At 41.7% G+C, this 19,357-nt stretch overlaps 1 protein-coding gene across 2 annotated transcripts in view; it reads right to left on the reverse strand.

Moving 5' to 3' along the window:
• septin4b (septin 4b) overlaps nt 1-19,219 on the reverse strand; it is a 42,292-nt gene extending 23,073 nt beyond the window's left edge. For both annotated transcript variants that reach the window (XM_029446172.1, XM_029446169.1), the window contains exons 1-2: nt 18,927-19,219; nt 14,957-14,964 (exon numbers count right to left, since the gene is read on the reverse strand). In XM_029446172.1, coding sequence (XP_029302032.1) covers nt 14,957-14,964; nt 18,927-18,978 — 60 coding nt within the window. In that variant the 5' untranslated portion in view covers nt 18,979-19,219. The remainder of the gene's footprint in view (nt 1-14,956; nt 14,965-18,926) is intronic.
• Nucleotides 19,220-19,357: the final 138 nt, after the last annotated feature.

A 19,357-nucleotide genomic window follows, 5' to 3' on the forward strand; every position in this document is an offset into this window, starting at 1 on the left:
AAACATGCCTCTTCACATTATAAACCAGGAGAGGTAGCCAAGCTTATCTCACTACTCGCCACAATGCAGATGACATGCTTCACTTACCATTCTGTAGATGGCCAAGACACACACACACACACACACACACACGATCCAATAGCTGACAGCGACCGACTGCGAGCTGCTCCAGGTCTGTACCAGCTCCAGCAGAGCTACACAGTCTTACAGGCAGACATTAATAACGTAATGCTGCACACGGACACATGCTGCAGCCCCGGCTTGACTGGCTGGTGATCTGCTGCAAAAGGAGCAGTGATGTTGGAAAAGGAGTAAAGGGAGAGGATTGCTTGAGTGTGAAGGTCAGACAGAAGGAGGAAGGAAAAGCTTTGTGTGTTCAGGCTTACTGACAGACCTCAGGAAGAAAACAGGTTGGAGCTGCAGTATTAAACACCAGGCACTGCTGTGCCTTAACTTTCACAGGACTAGAATCACTAAACTTAATAATCCTATTATTAAACTATCAAACAAAACATCATCTTCATCATCATCATCATCATCATCATCATCATCATTCAACCCTAATGTTGTGTTTTGGGTCCTGGAGACCCTAACCCTCTCTAACAGCTCAAAAAACAATTTAGCATTGTTTCATTGCCTTGATACTTAATACTTAAACCTAATACGATAAGAGAGATAAGATAAGATATAACTTTATTCATCCCAAGGGAAATAGTTGTGCAACAGTTGCAATACACAGTAGGAACAGTAAGATTTACAAAACAAAAATGTACCAATATTTATAAGTAGTGCAAAATGTTTTATATACATAGAGAAATGTAAGAATAAGATGAGATGGGGTAAGGTGCAATATTCAACACTCTGAGGTAAGGTGTAATATTCAACACTCTTAGGTAAGGTGTAATATTCAACACTCTTAGGTAAGGTGTAATATTCAACACTCTTAGGTAAGGTGTAGTATTAGAGAGACAGAGAGAGAGAGAGAGACAGAGACAGAGAGAGACAGAGACAGAGAGAGAGAGAGAGAGAGAGAGAGAGAGAGAGAGAGAGAGAGAGAGAGAGAGAGAGAGAGAGCTGAGGTGGACTAACTAACTAAAGTAATTCATCTCAGAACCACAGTACTATTTTTATGCTTAATTTAAAGCTAAAGCAAATAATAAAAACAAAGTTTATTGCGTTGGGATCAATACAACGGACTAGAAAGAACCTTACCCACTACGGTTTAAAAGGTTGCAGAGAGAGCCGTCACCTCTGGTTTATTTAGGTAACTGCTGCACTGGATAGAGTGTTTGGGTACATTCAGTGGGGCATGATAATATTTATTTAGGCTCTGCATAGCTTGCTCCCTCACTTACACATGAACAGTACAGTAGCTAAGGGTCAGTTTCAGTGTCAAAGTTAGTCCTTTTTCTAGGCTAAAACTTGTAGGTAAATGATGTGATGAGCTGGGACCTTCTTCTTTTGCTGATTAAATTCATTTCCGTAGCCTCAGTTGTGCTGAAATATTCACTGTCACCGTTTTCCACTGAGCTTCACTGTTCAATTATCTATGAACTAAAGAAAAGGCAGTACAAGTGCACACAGAGTTGTGAGAAGAGCATGAAATTATGTACAGCACATGGTGTGCGTCGCCAGCACTCACACCTCGAGTAAAAGAGGTGTCAGAAGAGCGTCAAAAGGAAATGAGACTCAGTGACACACCTGGCATCCTGCAGAGTCTCATGCAGCGTGATAAACCCAGACCGCAGGGCCAACACGCGAAAATGAAAGTTAAGCTGCACATTGTGACGATCATGATAAGATTGTAGAGTTAATCTATGTTGCTATTTTGACAATTCTTCATTAATGTTGAAGTTAACATGAATACCACTATTTGCTGAATTCAAGTGCTATAGCACAATTTCAAGTGTAATTGGTTGCTCAACTGGCAACCCATTAAAGCTGAAACACTGCATTTCAACATTAATATTTTGATTTAACCACAGGTAAATGTACTGAGATTTTTTTAGTTTTATAGTGGGATTTTTGACAGATGTGAAAAAACTTGAGCAATAAATGTCAGACAGAAGCTTGCGTTATATTATGAACTTGCCTGCCAATGGTAAGTCAATAATGCTCATGGCCACGTTTGTGTAAAAGAAAACATTCATTTGTAAAGTGGGTCATTGCACCATCAGAGCGGACCGGTGTCGGTAAGTAGATCCAGGATTTAGTGTTTTAAAAGGTAGGAAATATCTCAGTTAGTCACTGCTCTGTGCAGTTTTCTCTAATTTCCTTAGTTGGAGGAAAACTTGGATCATTGGATGGATTTATTTAGCAGCCAACGCCAAAAACTCAAACCTGGCAAGGCAGCAGAGTTTGGAGATGAAGGGAATTTCTACCTGGGGGATAAATAACTTTTCAATAGAGGCAATGCTAAATAGCACAGACCGCCTCTTTGAGGGATATTTTCAACTCATCTGGGACTTTAAAAAGACTCTTTAAGGGAGCTGCAGTCAGAAACTCTCTGTGAGTGAAGCTGAATGGAGTGATGAACTCCACTGTTAAACTACCTAGGGGTCTTCATGGCTGCTGGGAACAGCAGCGACTGAGCCACCATGGCACAGCTTGACAGTGATGTGGAGAGACGGATGTGGGTGAAGGGCAAGTTCAGAAGAATTAACAACAGTGACAGGAAGATAGCAAAAGGGGGAGAGAAAAAGCTTTGAGCAATGCAGAGACTGATGCACAGAGATCAGAGGCCCAGAATCAAATGACATCTCGTAACTATCCACCAGGATTTGTTGTTTTTCCCCCCCTTCGGCTCTGTTCACTCTATCCTTTGCGGGCATGACCCCAAAAGGACAGAAATGATACGCTTGCCAATGCAGTTCACATTCCTGCATTTCATTCAAGTTAAATATGGCTATAATAACCTTAAAAAAAGATTAACTGTACTGTCGAAAGTGTTCTATTTCTGCATCTGCTGCAGGAGCTCTTCACTTTGGCACTTCAAAATGTTATTCCTGTATAATCTCTATTTTACCAAGAACAGCAGAGTTATGTTACACAAAGTGACCGACGCACACACACTCAAGAATGAACATTACAGATTACGGTCAATGTAAATACACAGTCACACACTAAACTGAGCTATGGACTACGATCACACAGATAATGATGTCAAAGATGGTGAACTATTTGTCAAAGTGACACTTGTGCAGTATTCAACCTACTGTATATGTAGATTGTGAGTGGATTGTAATCTGTGTGGGTCATGATGTACAGACATTAATCTTGTAGGGGCTATACTGGGCTCATGCAGGCCATCTGTGACTGAGGAGTAAGCGGCCCTGTGTTGATATTTGTTTAAATTAGTGTGCGATAGTGGGGTCTGTGTGGCTCTGAGTTAAGCTGTAAACTCCAGATGTATGCGACTGTGTGTTTATGTTACGGAAGCTCGTGTGTCTATTTATCTATTCTGTGTGAGTGGACAGATTGCTGACGAAGCTGCCATCGTCTAGCCAGCAGCTGTGCTGTGCTAATAACAATAATCCAGTCTGTGATGTAAAGAAAACCACAGCTAGGAGGAGAAATACATTAAATGCCATCTAACCACTAATGCCACCAGTGGCCAGTGGAATCTATTAGGATTAGTGATGGAACATTTTTATATTCATCACTGTAACACATGGATTCAATTTGCCAGATATATTTTAGGTTAAATGTTCACAGCATTTTTACACAGTAGTAGTCCCGGCATACACTATATAGGACTACTACTGTGTACAAATGTAAAGTCAGACATACTGTATACTATACAGTATGTCTGACTTTACATAGTCACAGAGTAGAACATTTAAATAACTGCACATAATATAATAAAAACATGCTGATCACATAACGTCACAACTTGTTGCATATCATTAAAATACAAATAAATGTACAAAGGTTACTACGTGTTTTTGCATCAGCTTACAAAACTTAAGAGAGGAGCTGATGTGCAGCTCTATAGATCAGGCCACATGCTGACTTGTGGGAGTGATATCTGATAGCACTAGCGCAGGGCAAGACATTTTCTTCTTTTTAGTGGGGTTTAGTAGGATGTGCTGGTCATGCTGTCAATTTAATTTACCATAAACACTCTCACCTAAGCCACTGATGTTAATCCATTATGTTCACTAATAAAGCTGACAGAGGGTAACAGAGTTTACCTGCAGCATGCAGAACCAAAATATAGTTTGTTAAGAAGAACATTGAGGCTGGAGATTGAAGCATAAAAATGTGTCACCTCATGAATTAAAAAGACATAAAGTAGTTGGGCGAGGACACAATCCCGTGGGTAAAGTACTTTCCACTGGGTGAATCATATAAAAAGCCTAAAGCAGCCTAAATTAATTAATTGTAGGCAGAGGACACAACAGTTGACACAGCAGAAGGAGTGGGCACCCCTACCTCACAGTACAGACATCCTGCATGAGTGGACGTTTACATACATGAAGAGCACTGTGAAAAATGCATCATTTCTGGGAGGGATCTTTCCTTCTTCTTCCTTTCCACTAGTTGGGAGCAGGAATCTGATTGCTGACCTTAGTCTGAATTCTCAGGCTAGCTCTATTAATATCCCAGACACCAGCGAGCGCAAGACTCCTAAGTAGGCAGCCAGAGCTCGCTCGCCAGGCCCCGCTTTAGTCTGGCTCTAGATGGACCCGGCTGTTGATTAGAAAGAAAACCACAGCTTCCGAATCGACTTCTCAACTCAATGAGGTTAACCATCCTTCAGTGTTTACAAGAACAATTACAATAAAGCTAAAAATATACCAAAGATCGCCTGTCGTGCACATTCTAATATATCAACATCTGTAACTGCACTGGGATGAAACTTGTGTCTTTTCAAGCAGAATGGTGACGATGCACAAGCTCTCAACATTTCCCTCGAATGCTAACACTGCAGAGAAGGGGGCACCCCTTTTGGCACGACTCCAAGGGAAACTGGACAGCAATGCCAGAGACGCCATAACCAGACGGCTCATTCAGAGAGGCGAAACTTTTGTCTCCACAACCTCAGAAAAAACAGAAAGCCGTATTTAGAGAATATTGATGTGCTGCAGCGGCAAAACTAACAAGAGCTAGTTGTTACACAATTGCCTAAATGGAGCAAAAGATGAACAACATCTGACAAGCTTCTGAGATGTGCTTTTACAGACGTCAAACTTTCATCATGCTATAAACTGAACTCTCTGTGTTTTATGGTGACAGAATTGTATCGCTCAAACTTCTTCGTGTCACACAGGAATTCCTACTGATGCGTTTGTGTGAGGTTTGCTTTCTTTAGAACACCGGGGGATTGTTATACATTGTCTTGGGAGGTTATGCCATGCCAATTTCTTTTTTTCCTGGCCGACTCATGCTGTAGTTTTTCCAGTGAAAACAATGTCATAACCAAAGTGGCTAAGTTAAAAAGACCACAAGTGTCATTTTAGATAAACACGCTCTCAGAGTTACATCTTATTGTCCGCCTACAAAGTTTCTCCCTGATGTCTTAAAAACGAAATAAAGAAACTGTACTTAACTTTGACAATGCATAAAATACATCCTCTGTCTGCTATAGTCACAATGTCCTGAGAGCCATTTTAAATGCTTGAATCAGAAGTTACACCAGTGTTTCCCCTACCAGTGTTCCCCCACCCCTGTCGCACGGTGAGCACTCTCCCCCTCCAAAGCAGTAAACCTAGGGGAAACACTGTACACTGTGCCAAGGTCACATATTTTGAACATCAATTTCAAGAAGACCGTTTGAGTGTTTTGTAATTTGATCCAGTACATCATCAACGGTAAAAACGACCCTCCCCCCCCTAAAATATGTCCCATTCCTCACAATCATAAATATCACAAACAGGCGGCACGAGAGGGCGGCTGGCAGTCTGCTGTGGCAGTGGTTAACAGGTGGAGTGGAAGGGCAAGAACACTGAGGGCGTTTATTTACTGCCCAGTGGGCACATTTAGCACATTTTATAACATTCAGTATGGGTCCCAAAATCAATACCAAATGCTGGTAACATGCACTGGAAAAAGTAATAACCTGGCCACTGGTTAGTATAAATGATTAAAATCCTGATATTTTTATTTACTATCCCCTTGCAGGGGAGCCAGTAAGCTGACACTGCATCAGTAAATCAGAGAATGGACCTCCACTAGTAAAACTATTATCCACCCCATCTATTCAATAGCTAATCAGAGGCTTAAAAGTCTGCTTCAATCCCAGTTTCCCCCAGCTTCTCTGCCAGCAAGAAGTGAGTTTGGTTTCTGTTCTTTCCCCCTGGCATCTCAAGGAGACAGACAGTTCCAGGTCAGCTTAATTTCTGGTTGAACAAACTCTTTTTGAGGAATACATGTGCACATATAATATAGACTGAGGTGCACTACGATAATCTCTATCACGTACACATTAAAATCCAATTTAGCAATGTTTTTCAAAGTTACCCCCTGCAGGAATTAACCAGTGATAATGAAAATGACATCACATAAATAACACAACAGCCTTTCTATTTAAATCTGCATTAATTTACAGACTAATTAGGTCACTTAAAGACTTTGAAAAATACTTTGATTTGGTTGCAACTGGACAAAGTCAAACCAGGGTCAAGTCCAGCAGGTGTACATGCCCAGTAGTTCACAGTATGTGAGCTATTTAACAGCTTGTCTGTGGCTGGAAATACAGTTCACTTCTTCAGGTAAACATTAGTTTGACCTCAGGTTCTAGATTTTATAAACTTAGCTGGAAATCAAGCAGTCACCCTCAGCAACACAGATATTTTTAAATCATAGTTATTTTAAGACAAATAAAATGTTTTTGGGTCTCTTCAGTTTCTGTTTTTACATCAGTGCCTTAGAAATATCCTCAGAGGTGAGTCTGACCTCGTTCTTTTGTACAGACATTTTATGTTTCCTGTGTCTTTGTTTCATTAAAAAAAAAAACTATAAAAACAAATACGAGGGATACTCGGAGAAAGGTTAGATTTAGTGTGTATCGCCCCAGAAAGAGTTGCCTGGGGTAACCTGTTAATCTGCTAAAATTACCGGATGTTTTTCTTGTTTCCTTTGAATGACCAGGAGTCTAAAACAGAGACTGGAGGAGGTCTTCCAACAATAAGGAAGTCATTAGCTCCTTATGGTGCTTAAATACTAAGGCCAGCTCCATAAAGCAGTCAGTAATGGGCATCCATGCTCTGTGTCCTCTTAACCTTTGAAGAACACACACACACACACACACACACACACACACACACACACACACACACACACACACACACACACACACACACACACACACACACACACACACACACACACACACACACACACACACACACACACACACACACACACACACACACACACACACACACACACACACAATTAAAACTACCTCACACAGAGCAGCAGTAAATGAGAATGTGGTTTCCTGCCAGTCAGAGGTTTTTGAACACTCTGTAGTTTAGAAATTTTGGTTGAATCTCAAGTAACATCATTGTTGAATTCCCCTAAATTAGGAAACATAAATAGAAAAACAGGTATGATGGATTTAAGAAGTATTTGTGACTTTTTATTTGAATGTAAATGATCAATATTTAATTGGAGACAGTTAATAACTTGGTGGCAGCAGTGTTAAAAAGTGGTGGATTTGTGTTTTAGTAGATTAAAGTGTTTTTAACACAGCCTCAATTAGTTGACATTTCCAGTGCACCCGTCTTTGCTAAGCAGTAATTAAGGATCTTAATAGGTCCATTTATAATAGGTCCAATACAACAAATAATACAAAAACATATACAAAGATACAGCAGTGATCATGAGAGGTTAATGAATATTACTCTTTGGACTGACAGATTGTGATATAGATAAAGTGCTGAACATCTTTAAGCAGTGTGACTTTCACTGTCTTGGATGAAATTCTCATAATGCCTAATGGATGTTCCGGTAAAATACATCATACTGTATGAGTTATGAAGATCTAAAAGCGTGGTCTTTCCCATAACTTCCATCTATTTCTTACTGTTCACTTTTGTTTCAGAAACTTGCTCCTTGGCATTGAGGGTGGAGACACAGGGAGAGAGATGAGTATAAAGAGGGATGCCAGTGTGGTTTGAGCTCCTGAATAGGAAGGTCAACATGCCACAGGTACGCGAGTGTGTTTATGTGAAGGTTAAAGAGAGAAAGCCTGAAAGCCAGACGGAGTGAATCCTGCAAGTGAAACAGGCTATTTTAGAACGATGGGGGAGCTCCTTCTTACACCGGAAGACAAAGAGGAGAAAAAACAAGTTTGGAAAGAAGGGAGCACATGAAAGGGGAGAGAGGTGAAGGGGGAGCAGCATACTCTAAGGATCGAGGGAGGCATGAGCCACGTGTCTTCTCTTTGATCCTTCAATGAGACGCACATGTTTTGGTGTTCACCCAGTTCATATGATCCCAATTCTCACAGAAGCACGTTTTAGACACTTCCGTCCCAAATCCCAACAATAGCAACTGCACCGCTTTCAAATCGCTGATTCCCCAAACACTTCATATTTCAAAGCTTTTACCACATCACAGAGGAGTCATTCAGACGTACACATGTTACAGTCTCTTGTACCAATCAATACCAAGTGAAGTTAGAGATGATCCTCATCAATTCTGGCCACATTTACTCTAGTAGGATAGTGGACACTTTCCTTATAGCTTGCATTTCTTTCTAACAGCAGTTTAAAAATAAGAAAGAGTCTAAATAGAAAAGCTTAGAGCTGTCAGATTCTAAACGTAGTTCTGCAGATCCTGTAACATAAAACAAACTGATGTGCCAAGAAAGATGAAAGAGATTTTAGTGCATGTAGTAACATCAGTATATGGAAGGAGCAGATCATATCGCAACAGATTCTCAGTGAATATTACGGGCTACCTATATTTCTACAAAATGCCAAATCTACAGGTAATTCACCTGCAATGTGGAGTCATCTGCAGCTCAGCTGGATGCCAAATCGGTTTCCAGATCAGAAAATAGTCAATTTTGACTTATGGAGCTCTAGACAATATCCCCATAAAACCGCTCAAAGAGTAGTAAATATTTGCTGAATGGTGGCGTGCCAGTGCTGTGGTTATTTCAGCATCTGGTTTCAAAAGGGCTGCGGTGTGGAGTGTGGAGTGATATGGATAAAGTCACACACATGTGCTCACTCACACAAAAGGGTCAGAGGAAGGAAAATTCACACGCCGTACTGACGGTCAATAAAAGTGCACCTGGTCTCTGCTTTACCCAGAGAACGTTTCTGACACTGTTTACCCACACTGGGTGAGCGGCTACTCTGCATGTGCTTGTTTGTGTAGTGCCTATCTGTCTGCTGCAGGTTGGGGTCTCCTGCTTATGTTGGCCACACGGCGCGGAGGTCTGTGATGTTGAGGGGAAAAGCAGATTTCAAAACAGTCCACAAATCCACAAAACAACTGAGTGATTGATTGATTCGCTCACACTGATTTCCTCTTTCTCTTCTCTTAACGAATCACTTCCTAAATCCCACTTCCAGTAACATTCTCTAAATATTGTGGTTGTGTCTTAAGTGTCTTAAACTCCCTCTCTCCTCCATCTATCATCGTGTCACAGCATGCTAACACATTCCTTGCATTACAGTACTTACACCCAAGTGCTTCAATCTGATACCACCATCTGTATCTGTTTCTTCTATGTGTGTGCTGGTTGTGCTGATGCTGATGGTGACGATAGAAGAATACAGTTTCTTTACTGCCATTTTGTATTTTTAGACATGCTGGATTTTCCTCTCTGCTCACACTTTCCACACATTTCTTTCTGGGTCATCTACAAACACCGCAGCATCTTCTGACTATCCAATATCCGTGTCCTTTTATATCTAAAACCCAGATCCTGAAGATAAGGGGCTCATTTCCACTGACAAACTGAATCAAGATACAGGTTTTATGTTCTCTGGGGAGTCAACCATCCTTTACTGCATCCCCTGTCCTGGGGAAGATCTCTACCATCTCTCCTGCTTTTCTTTTTTTTGGCTTGCTTGGCATTTCCTCTTACTGTCCTGCAGCATGGTTGGAGCATCTGGAAGTGTTTTCTTAAGGGGAGTGGAGGACGCTGCAGCTGAGGACCGTGCTGGCTCTGAACAAGCACAACTGTCATCTCTGTGCATTAGAACGTACACAGAATCACACACAGACACACACACACACACACACACACACACACACAGGCTTCAGCACTCATGGCTACCATCAGAACCATGTCAAACCCATGTAATATTTAAATCTCAAGTACTAAAAATAACTAAAAGGATGATGGCAATGTCTGCTTCTGCTCATGGCTAAACACATGTTGAATAGTGATGTGGAATAATTATATTAGTTGACATTGGAACAACACAAATTGTCTTGGATGCTCAAAATAAATTCCTACATAACATTAACAATTATTGAAAATCTTTCTGTTGGTACTTTCACTTCATCACTCCCCAGGTAGGACAGCTAGCTATGTGTCTGTAGATGTCACATCACATGTCGGAGACATGCTTTCCCATCAGACCATTTGTATGTAGCTGTTCTGATACCAATATTTTAACGACTTTTGTCTTCACAGTGCCCGCAGTTAGAGTAAACTCTCTGACTTTAATCCCAGGAGTACAAAGATTAGATCAAGGCATCTTGGCTCTCGGCCCAGGCGACTGTCCATTCTAACAAACATCAGTCTGGTTGATACACCGCCTGACTGTGGAACTTCACTTAAACTATGAGGGAAGTAGCTGTTAGAGAAAAACTGCCCAAGATACACTGCAGTTCAGAGTTTAAACATCTCATAAAATGGCTTTCAACAACACTTACAGAGCAAGTTTATTATCTGCTTCATCACACTGTATGCTTTAGTAACAGCATGACAGTGACTTTAGAGAAAAGGTCAGTGTCCTTTATTAAACATGCAGCATATCTTGAAGATTATTGCATTCTTGGCAATTGAGCCTTCAGTCATAAATTGATATCTTTAAGTATTGTGCCATGGAAAACTTGCTACTGTATGTGCTTGTTAAATGTTTGTAAATAGAAAAAAACCTTGGGCGTTTACTTCTGACATTTTATAAAGCCTTTTCTTTTATTAAGCTCCACAGTAGCTGCCCTGGAAATAACGTGTCACTTCTTCAATATCTTACCACAAATAAGCCTGAATGAAACTAATAAACCATCAAACAATGAAACGTATAAAGAAATGCAAAATGCTAACATGTGTGCTAATGTTTTAGCTGAGCTACAGTGTGTTATGGTGAATTTTCCCTTTATGATTTGTCTTGTAGTCACCAAATATTGAATTATGGCGTACTGACTGCATGACACACACAAACCAAACTTTATGCACACCCCTGCATGTAAATATATTTTCAACAGGCTGATCCCAGAAGGATAAGACATGACTGCACTCCAAACCACATATTGAAAACTGGAGGAATTTGAGAGTTGTCCCAGGGGGGGATAGAGGTTAGGAAAGGAGCTGCAAATACTATAATTGTGCAATGTGAATGTTGATTCCAAGTATGCCAAAAAATTTAAAAACAGTCACACTGTGATAGAGCTGTGAATTAATTGCATTAACAAACCATGCAGTCAGCTCCACAGCTACATCACTGAGTGTCACCATTGCAGAGGACATACAGTCCATGCAAGCCTCACAAATAAAGAACAGCTGGTGCACAACGCAAATGATCTGAATACAGAAACAATCCTTTACTCCATTTATTCATGGCAGTCGGTCAGGCTTTGATAACCGCTGCCCTGACCTCAACACCTGCCCTACTTCCTACCAGAAAGCTAATCATCCCTGGGTTTGTAGAACATTGTGGTGTCGCCATAGCATTTCATGCGTTGCTAGTTTAGTGCAGGGACCTTGGAGGGGGCCATGGGAACTGGGCTGAGATTATTTATAGCGGGTGGGGGGCTTGGCAGGGGCCACTTCTAAGAGGCTTTAGAGGAATGTCTAAGGTCGCCCTCTGACCAAAACGTCTGCAGCGGGCTGAGGCTGGAGGTTGGGAGGATAGCTCAGGCTGACGTGGGACATCTGCAGAGATGAAGACACGAGCCAATTAGCTTCAGGATCTGGTGAGCAGGCCCAGCAGAGACAGGAAGGAAGCGGTAAGCATAGGAAGTTAGGATGTCAGAGGAGGACCAAATAGGGCAATTCAGCAAGGCATTTTAAAGCTCGTCGACGAAAATGAAGCAAAGACTACAACAGCAGTCTTCAAGCAGATATTCCAGAGAGGTTTTCCGGGGAATGCAGACAAGGAGAGGGGACGTATAGTTTAAATATCCAAAATTATATGGTTTCTTCCTTGGCCCACCCAGTTTCATAGTAACTGCAGCCGTCCACCCTCCAAAATAAACCAAAAAGAATGTGTACACAGTATTTCCCTTGTGATGGGGTTACATAATTACTCCTGACATTAACCTACATAATTCATAATGACTGACAGGTACATGCGCCTTACAATACAGCTTCTATTCCTGTGGAAAAACTGGCTCTTACAAAAGAATACTGAACACACGATAGTGTCGGATGTTCACAACAAAGCCCTCTTTAAGCACTTATCTTTCACCATCTCTTTATTGTTCTCTTACGCTGGCCCCATATTCAGTGAAGTGTTGCGTGCCTGCTCCCTAACCCGATTGTTTGCCCTCGCATCAAACTGAAAATATCCAGAGGGCCGCCTGTCCAAGCAAAGCCCACCGGCCAAAACCCCACCGCTACAGCCTCGGTGTCAGCATCCCCACTGTGCCATCATATCATTGAATGCTCAGAGAGTAAAGCCCACACACTTCACCAAGTGGAGAGTTATACAAAAAGATGGGTCAGGTTTCACTGATACACCACCCCCCCCCCTCACTGAAGGGCTCACAGAGTAGAGTGGCACTATTGTTGGTGTGTGGATACACTGAGATCATGTAATGGATGACAGGAAAGAGAGAGAAGAAGTTGTATTGAGTCCGAGTCCATTTCACCTCAGCTAAGAAATAACCTGTTGAACCATGAAGTGAACATACTATAAGTAAATGTCATCAGATCAAGTCCCACACCCATCATTTGACATTCCTATGGTTTAATTACTTGAAATGTTATGTTCAAAATAAAATGTACTCTGAGTCCTTCAACAATGACACAATGAACAGCGCACAGAAGGGCGTGGTGCAGCATATCTCCACATTCTGCCATTCCAGTTTTTAAATGAATGCAAAATGAGCATGTACACATCAGCAGTGACAGCAAATGAGAAAAACAGACACAGCTAAAGGGGAAGCGGAGAATGGGGAAAATCGGCATCAACTGCACTAGCTAGCAAGCTAATAGGCTAATAAAGTCCAAGTATAGACTGCCTACACTTTGGCTGCAGTGGCAAGCAGCAATTGAAGGCACAGGAAGCTAATGGCTAGTTGAGTAAAAGCCACAGAGGAATGCACCATGGTAAGTGTGTGTGTGTGTGAGAGAGAGAGAGAGAGAGAGAGAGAGAGAAAACATCCACTCCTCTTCTTCTGTCTACAGCTGGCACTGCCCATGAACAGTGACGCCATTCTGTGTGTGTGCATGTATGTGAGGTTATGTGGCATTTTTAGGCTAACAAAAGGAAGCCACAGCCACACTCTTTTTGCTCCGCCACACCCCAGAGTCCTGCGTGGTTTACAGCCACGGGGTGTGGGTGCAGCGGAAGGGCACTTCAGTTATGTCAACCTGGACTGAATGATGGCTTTCAGAGGAGAGATACATTGTGTTAAATGAGAATCACACAATGGGTGTGGTTTGAAGAGCAGGAACTAAATGTATGTAGACTTAGACATCTGTTTGTTTAATCACATACCCACAGAGAGGTGTACCAAACCATCATGAGAGTAACCAGGGAATGCCGTCACACAGCAGCAGCAGCAGCAGCAGCAGCAGCAGCGACTGCAGCAGCGGCTGCAGCAGTGGCAGCAACAGCAGTAGCGAGCAGCAGGCAGTAGCGAGCAGCAGCAGCAGTAGCGAGCAGCAGCGTCTGCAGCAGCAGTAGCGAGCAGCAGCAGCAGTAGCGAGCAGCAGCGTCTGCAGCAGCAGACAGATGTTGAAAGTTTCCTCACAAGGTGTTCCCTCTGTCAGCACACACCGCAGCTTTGTCACATAGGTTAGGAATGTTGCTGAGGAAGGAACCGGGGTTTGTCACACCCATACGGATCCACTCCTCTCCACCCGTCTGTGAGCTGTTTGGGCTTGAAAACAAACAACCACCCACCCCCCTTTCATTCCCACTTAGCCGGGCCAAACACAGCTGCGGGGCAGCAGTGACAAGGAGAAGGGGAGTAGAAGAGAAGAGGGAGGGGGGCAGTTTTGACACTGAGGTGGCAGGTCACTGGCTACTGGAAAGGCGATAACAGATGATCACCCTCACTCGGACATTGTGATACGCTTCAGGTGAGCTGTTGACTCGGCAAAGTAAAAAGGCCACGATCAACACTAAAATGTGGAGAGTGAAACTATGCAGGTACATAAAGAAAACACATCGCAGAATTTCAGTTGTCACTTTGCCAGACAAGGAACAAGAAAATCTGGACTTTCAGAACACACCTTTTCTCAAACCCCAGGCGCATAAACACAGAGAAGTCACACAGGCTCAGAGTCTACATGGCAAAAATCACTGGCTCAGTTTAAACCCTTTGTGAAAAGGAAACTACAACAGCAGGCCTGTGACTTTAGCAAAGTTTGAAATTCTAAAATGTCAATGTTTAATGACTTTTCCACTTATTTAAAACAAAAACTGCATAAAACCCCGCCTGAAAAGCAGTGGCTATCAGGGCTAAAATGGGCTGACATCAACCAACCACAATGTCCTCATTCTGGTGAGATAATCAAGGCCAAATCTCCCTTCCTAAGTGACCTACTTTGTCTTCGGCAGCAGATTTGAGGAAAACTCTGGTTTCTTACCTCATCGTCTGGTTAGAAGAGGATTATTGATCCGCAGGAGAAACAATTTCAAAATCCACATCCAATGGAGGTCATACATATAGGAGAGGAACAGAAACATAATATTGTCAACATTTAAAAATGTATATCTGAAAACAAGTTAAGTGAACATTTATTATGTAGAATAACATGCTGGTAATAATCTGAGAAACAACTGATGTAAGTCGACATACTGAGGAAACATTTGGGATGGCTTCTGACCTTTTTGTGGTCATCACATAGTATTTGACACCTGGATCATCCAGTTTCAGAAAGGGAAATCCTACAACTTGTTTAGACATGTCACATAAAACAGGTCACGGACCCTGAACATGTTTTTTTCTCGCATGCCTCTACGGTAAATGAAATATCAAAAAAGGAACACACTTTAAAACACTTTGGACTCACATGGACAAGTGCACCTGTGCAAGGGTGAGACTGTTTATGCGGAAGTGTTTTAAATAGTAAGGAATTTGGCAGAAATGCATATGTCTGGATAAATGAGACGTTATACTGCACGGGTTTTGTGAGAGTTTGTGAAAGAATGTTTCAATATAGTTTTGCTGTTAAACGCGGCCCCCAGTTACTTCAATTCATCAGACATTTTCTCCCTTTTTGGATTCTTCGTTCACCGTGGAGGCATAGGAGAAAAACTACGTTTTCTTTAAGAATTCTAGTTAACACGGGGTGAGCAATTGATACACTAATGGTCATGTTGGAGGCGAAGGTGGTATTCCTTTAAACTCATGTCTGTGATAAAGCTTGAGTGATGACGTTGCAAAAGTATGAATGTTTTAAAGACATGAAATGCAGTTTTCAAAGGCCGAGCATGCTTGTGTTGGTGCAGGGCCTCCTGTAAATGTCTTCAGATTTACAGTTGGAGATTATTCACTTCTTGAGGAATGGGTTGCAAAGACACACGACATTAATTATTTCCAGACAAAACATTTGGAAAACTACCATTTCCACACCCCGCTGATAAAGGTCATGTGCTATGCTTCAGGAAACGCAGGAGTGTGGCAAGCTCAGTAATGAAACCGGCACTTATCTTAAAGTCTGGCCCTTTCAGATCAGTTCCAGTCATTTATAATATGCAGAAGCCGGCCCAAATTATTCATGATGTTTGCAATTTACTGATTCTTTCAGTTCTTAAGAGGCAAAACAAATGTATTTACTCCAGAACTGCCTGTCCTGGGAAATTTACTGGCAGTATTACAAATATTGATTGACTACTTTAAACTCAGGACGATCACTGCCCGTCAGCTCACAGATCAGACTCTGCTGAGACACAGGTCAGGGAACTGAAATCTCATTTCAACTACTGCCACCATTTACAACCACTTCAGGAACAGCTGAAATGTTACAGCTTACAGGCAGCGCTTCAGTAGTCCCTTGCATATTGACAATATATAATGTATGAGCTGCATATTACTGCTGCTGCTCTTTAAAACAGATTGGGCATCAGTATGCTACACTCCAGCTGCACTTTGAGTGAAATTACTGTGGCAGGACGACATGCAAATAAGACTCCTGCGCACTGTTGACTGAGAATATAATAGAACGGATAAATTAAACATCTCCAAAAATAGCTGCACATTTAGAGGTGAAGACAACTTATAACAGAGATACAGAACATGTGATCAACGTTGAATTCCTGTGCTGTGCTATAATGGCTACTTGCTTGACTTGTTAATCTTTCTTGTGGTTCATCTCTTGACCTACACGCTGAGGTCCTCCACCAGGGACACTGTCAGCGCAGCCACAGACAGTGGCGAGGATGGCAGCATCTCTCCGCAGGGCTTTCCCTGAGGAATGTTAGCTACTGCTGACTGTGCCTCCCATTCACACCACTTACTTTCCTACTGGGTGCCTTGCACAGACTTTGTTTTTAAGTGAACAGAAAAGGAACATGTTGCTTTATTTGGCTCTCAATAAAGCAGTCCTAGATTGTAGTTCCACCTACAGCTCACGGGTCAGTTCAGCTAAAAATGGAGTTTAATTGAGAAATGAATGTCTTGCTTGTAAGGTTTTCAATTCCCTAGCTGACATGTGTGAACGGTTCTGCAAAGAAATATCACTAAAGAAATTGTGATGAGATTTTCCAGTGAGCTGAAAAAGGCATTAGTAACACATGATAGTCAGACATGGAAAAACTAATATTTGAACTTGTCACTGACATGTAAAATGTGAAGTGGCTCCACAAAAATATGAATTGACAGAGATGCTAAAGGAAGTACAATTTAATTTTCTGGTCAAAAAAAGACAAGATGACCAACCACATTGGAAAGAAACTCTTAAACATGCAACATGGATTTAGAGTAGGTCTGTTTGTCGTGGAATTTTCATGGTCTCTGGTTAAACCAATGAAGTAATATCTTAGCCTATATTTAGATCTATGTATGTACTCGAGTCATATTTATGAATACAGGACTAGTGTGTGAGTAAAAGGGAGTAATTGGACACATTGAGATTAAAAACTTCTACCACTGATTTTTGAGCATTCAAGCTCTCTCTCAATTTAAGGTATATGTTTGTGATAAAACATAAATCATTACATCTGAGGTGCAGCATAAGACCTGATCAGAAGTCACAGTGGCAGAATATACCACAGGGCAACAGTTTCATAAACCAGATGTTTTTGTGTGACTGCAGCCTGCAGTGCTCCATATCATGACACTGATGTGCCTGAAAATAAACTCCTTTATTTGAACAGAAAGGGAGCTTATAAAATGGGGACAGACTGGGAGCAGAACATAGTTTTAAGACATGATAAGATTCAGGTGATCTAGAGTAAGGTTAGAGTTAGCCTGATTAATATGGCTAGTCCAATATATCCGCTGCTGTTAGCTTATTGCATAAAGAAAATAGGGGTATATGTCGGCTGATAAGTAAGAAATGTGTCAAATTGTACACTACAAAGCAATGACATGTTATTTTTCACCTGTAAAATGTCCCTTTAAGTGCATAGTTTGGTCACAATTATTTGGAGAAAAAAAAACACAAATCATATTAATGATCCTTATTAGTCTATCGACAGAAAAATTGTGTTGATTGTAATAATCTATTAATGGTGAAAGTAATTTTTCATGCAAAAATGGCAAATAAAATGCTGCTTTCAGCCTCTCAAAGCTGGAGATGTACTGCTTTTCTCTGTTTTATATCATTTTAAACTGATATGTTTGGGTTTTGGACTGAACAAACATTTAAATACATCCCCATGGACTTTGAGAACCTGGGATAGACATTTTTCATAATTTTCTGACATTTTATAGACCAAACGATTGATCGATTAATCTAGAAAATAATCTGCAGAGTAACTCCAGTATTGGCCAGACTATACTAGGGAGGGAAGTGAGGCAGTGAAAATATCTCATTTAGGTTTAAGCGTAAAGCTTCACAACAAACTGCTTGTTTTACGACTGCTGCAGCGTAAATAAACAAGCAAACAGTGTGGTGATGGGGCGAGTCTTTAATGCAGCCCTTAGTTTGTCTGTATGCTATCCAGCTAACACTATGTCTTTGTGGTCCAGAAATAGTTTATTGTGGCAAGTCTTAGTGCCACTCTTGCATAACTGTAGAATTACAGTGTGCTGCTGCTGCTGCCGTGTCCCGTGTCCCGTGTCGAGGCTTTTCAGGGATTTTCGTTTAGCAGAACGAAGTGTACTCTCTGCTCCAGTGAAAGTGGTAAAATCTTTCAGCACACATAAAACAATATGTGCTCTCATCATCGGCTTGCAAACCTGGACAACATCTTAATTCTAGGCTAGATATCAGGACAGTGGCCAGTTGATGTATTTAACGGTGCATGCTAACGTTACAGCACCGTGCCATAAACACGATTTAAAGGGAAGGTGTAGGCTTAATTGTGGGTCAGTCCATATGTAAGATACTAGAAGATCATCACCGGAATAATAAAACATCCCACATGCAGTGTCAGATGTCAGAAACTCACCGTGGTTGAAGATTGTGGACCGAAACCGGTTGTTGCTGGACGGATTTTCCATCTTTAAAAGTTTCAGTTAGCGCCAACGGCTGCGACCTTCGTCTTCTTTTTCGTATGTTTTCTTCTTCTTCTTCTTTTCCCGAATCTTCTTCTTCTTTTTCTTCTTCTTTGGTATTTCCTTAATTTCCTATCTCAATCCCAACACAACTGCGGTGAAATGACAGCCCGTGCGTTGTGTTTGACCGTCCCCCTTGTGTGTGTGTGTGTGTGAGTGTGTGTTTGGTAGTTGCACACACACATACACACACACTCGCTACCGTTCAACGAGCCAGTCAGGCCGGTGACGTCACGAGCCGTTGCAGCAGCAGCAGTGTCGGAATGAAAACAATCGCACGTGGATGCGATGGGATAGCTGTCACGTGCACCTGCAAGAAAAAGAA

Source organism: Cottoperca gobio, chromosome 13 (genome assembly GCF_900634415.1).
Source record: "Cottoperca gobio chromosome 13, fCotGob3.1, whole genome shotgun sequence".
NCBI classification, from domain to species: Eukaryota; Metazoa; Chordata; class Actinopteri; order Perciformes; family Bovichtidae; genus Cottoperca; species Cottoperca gobio.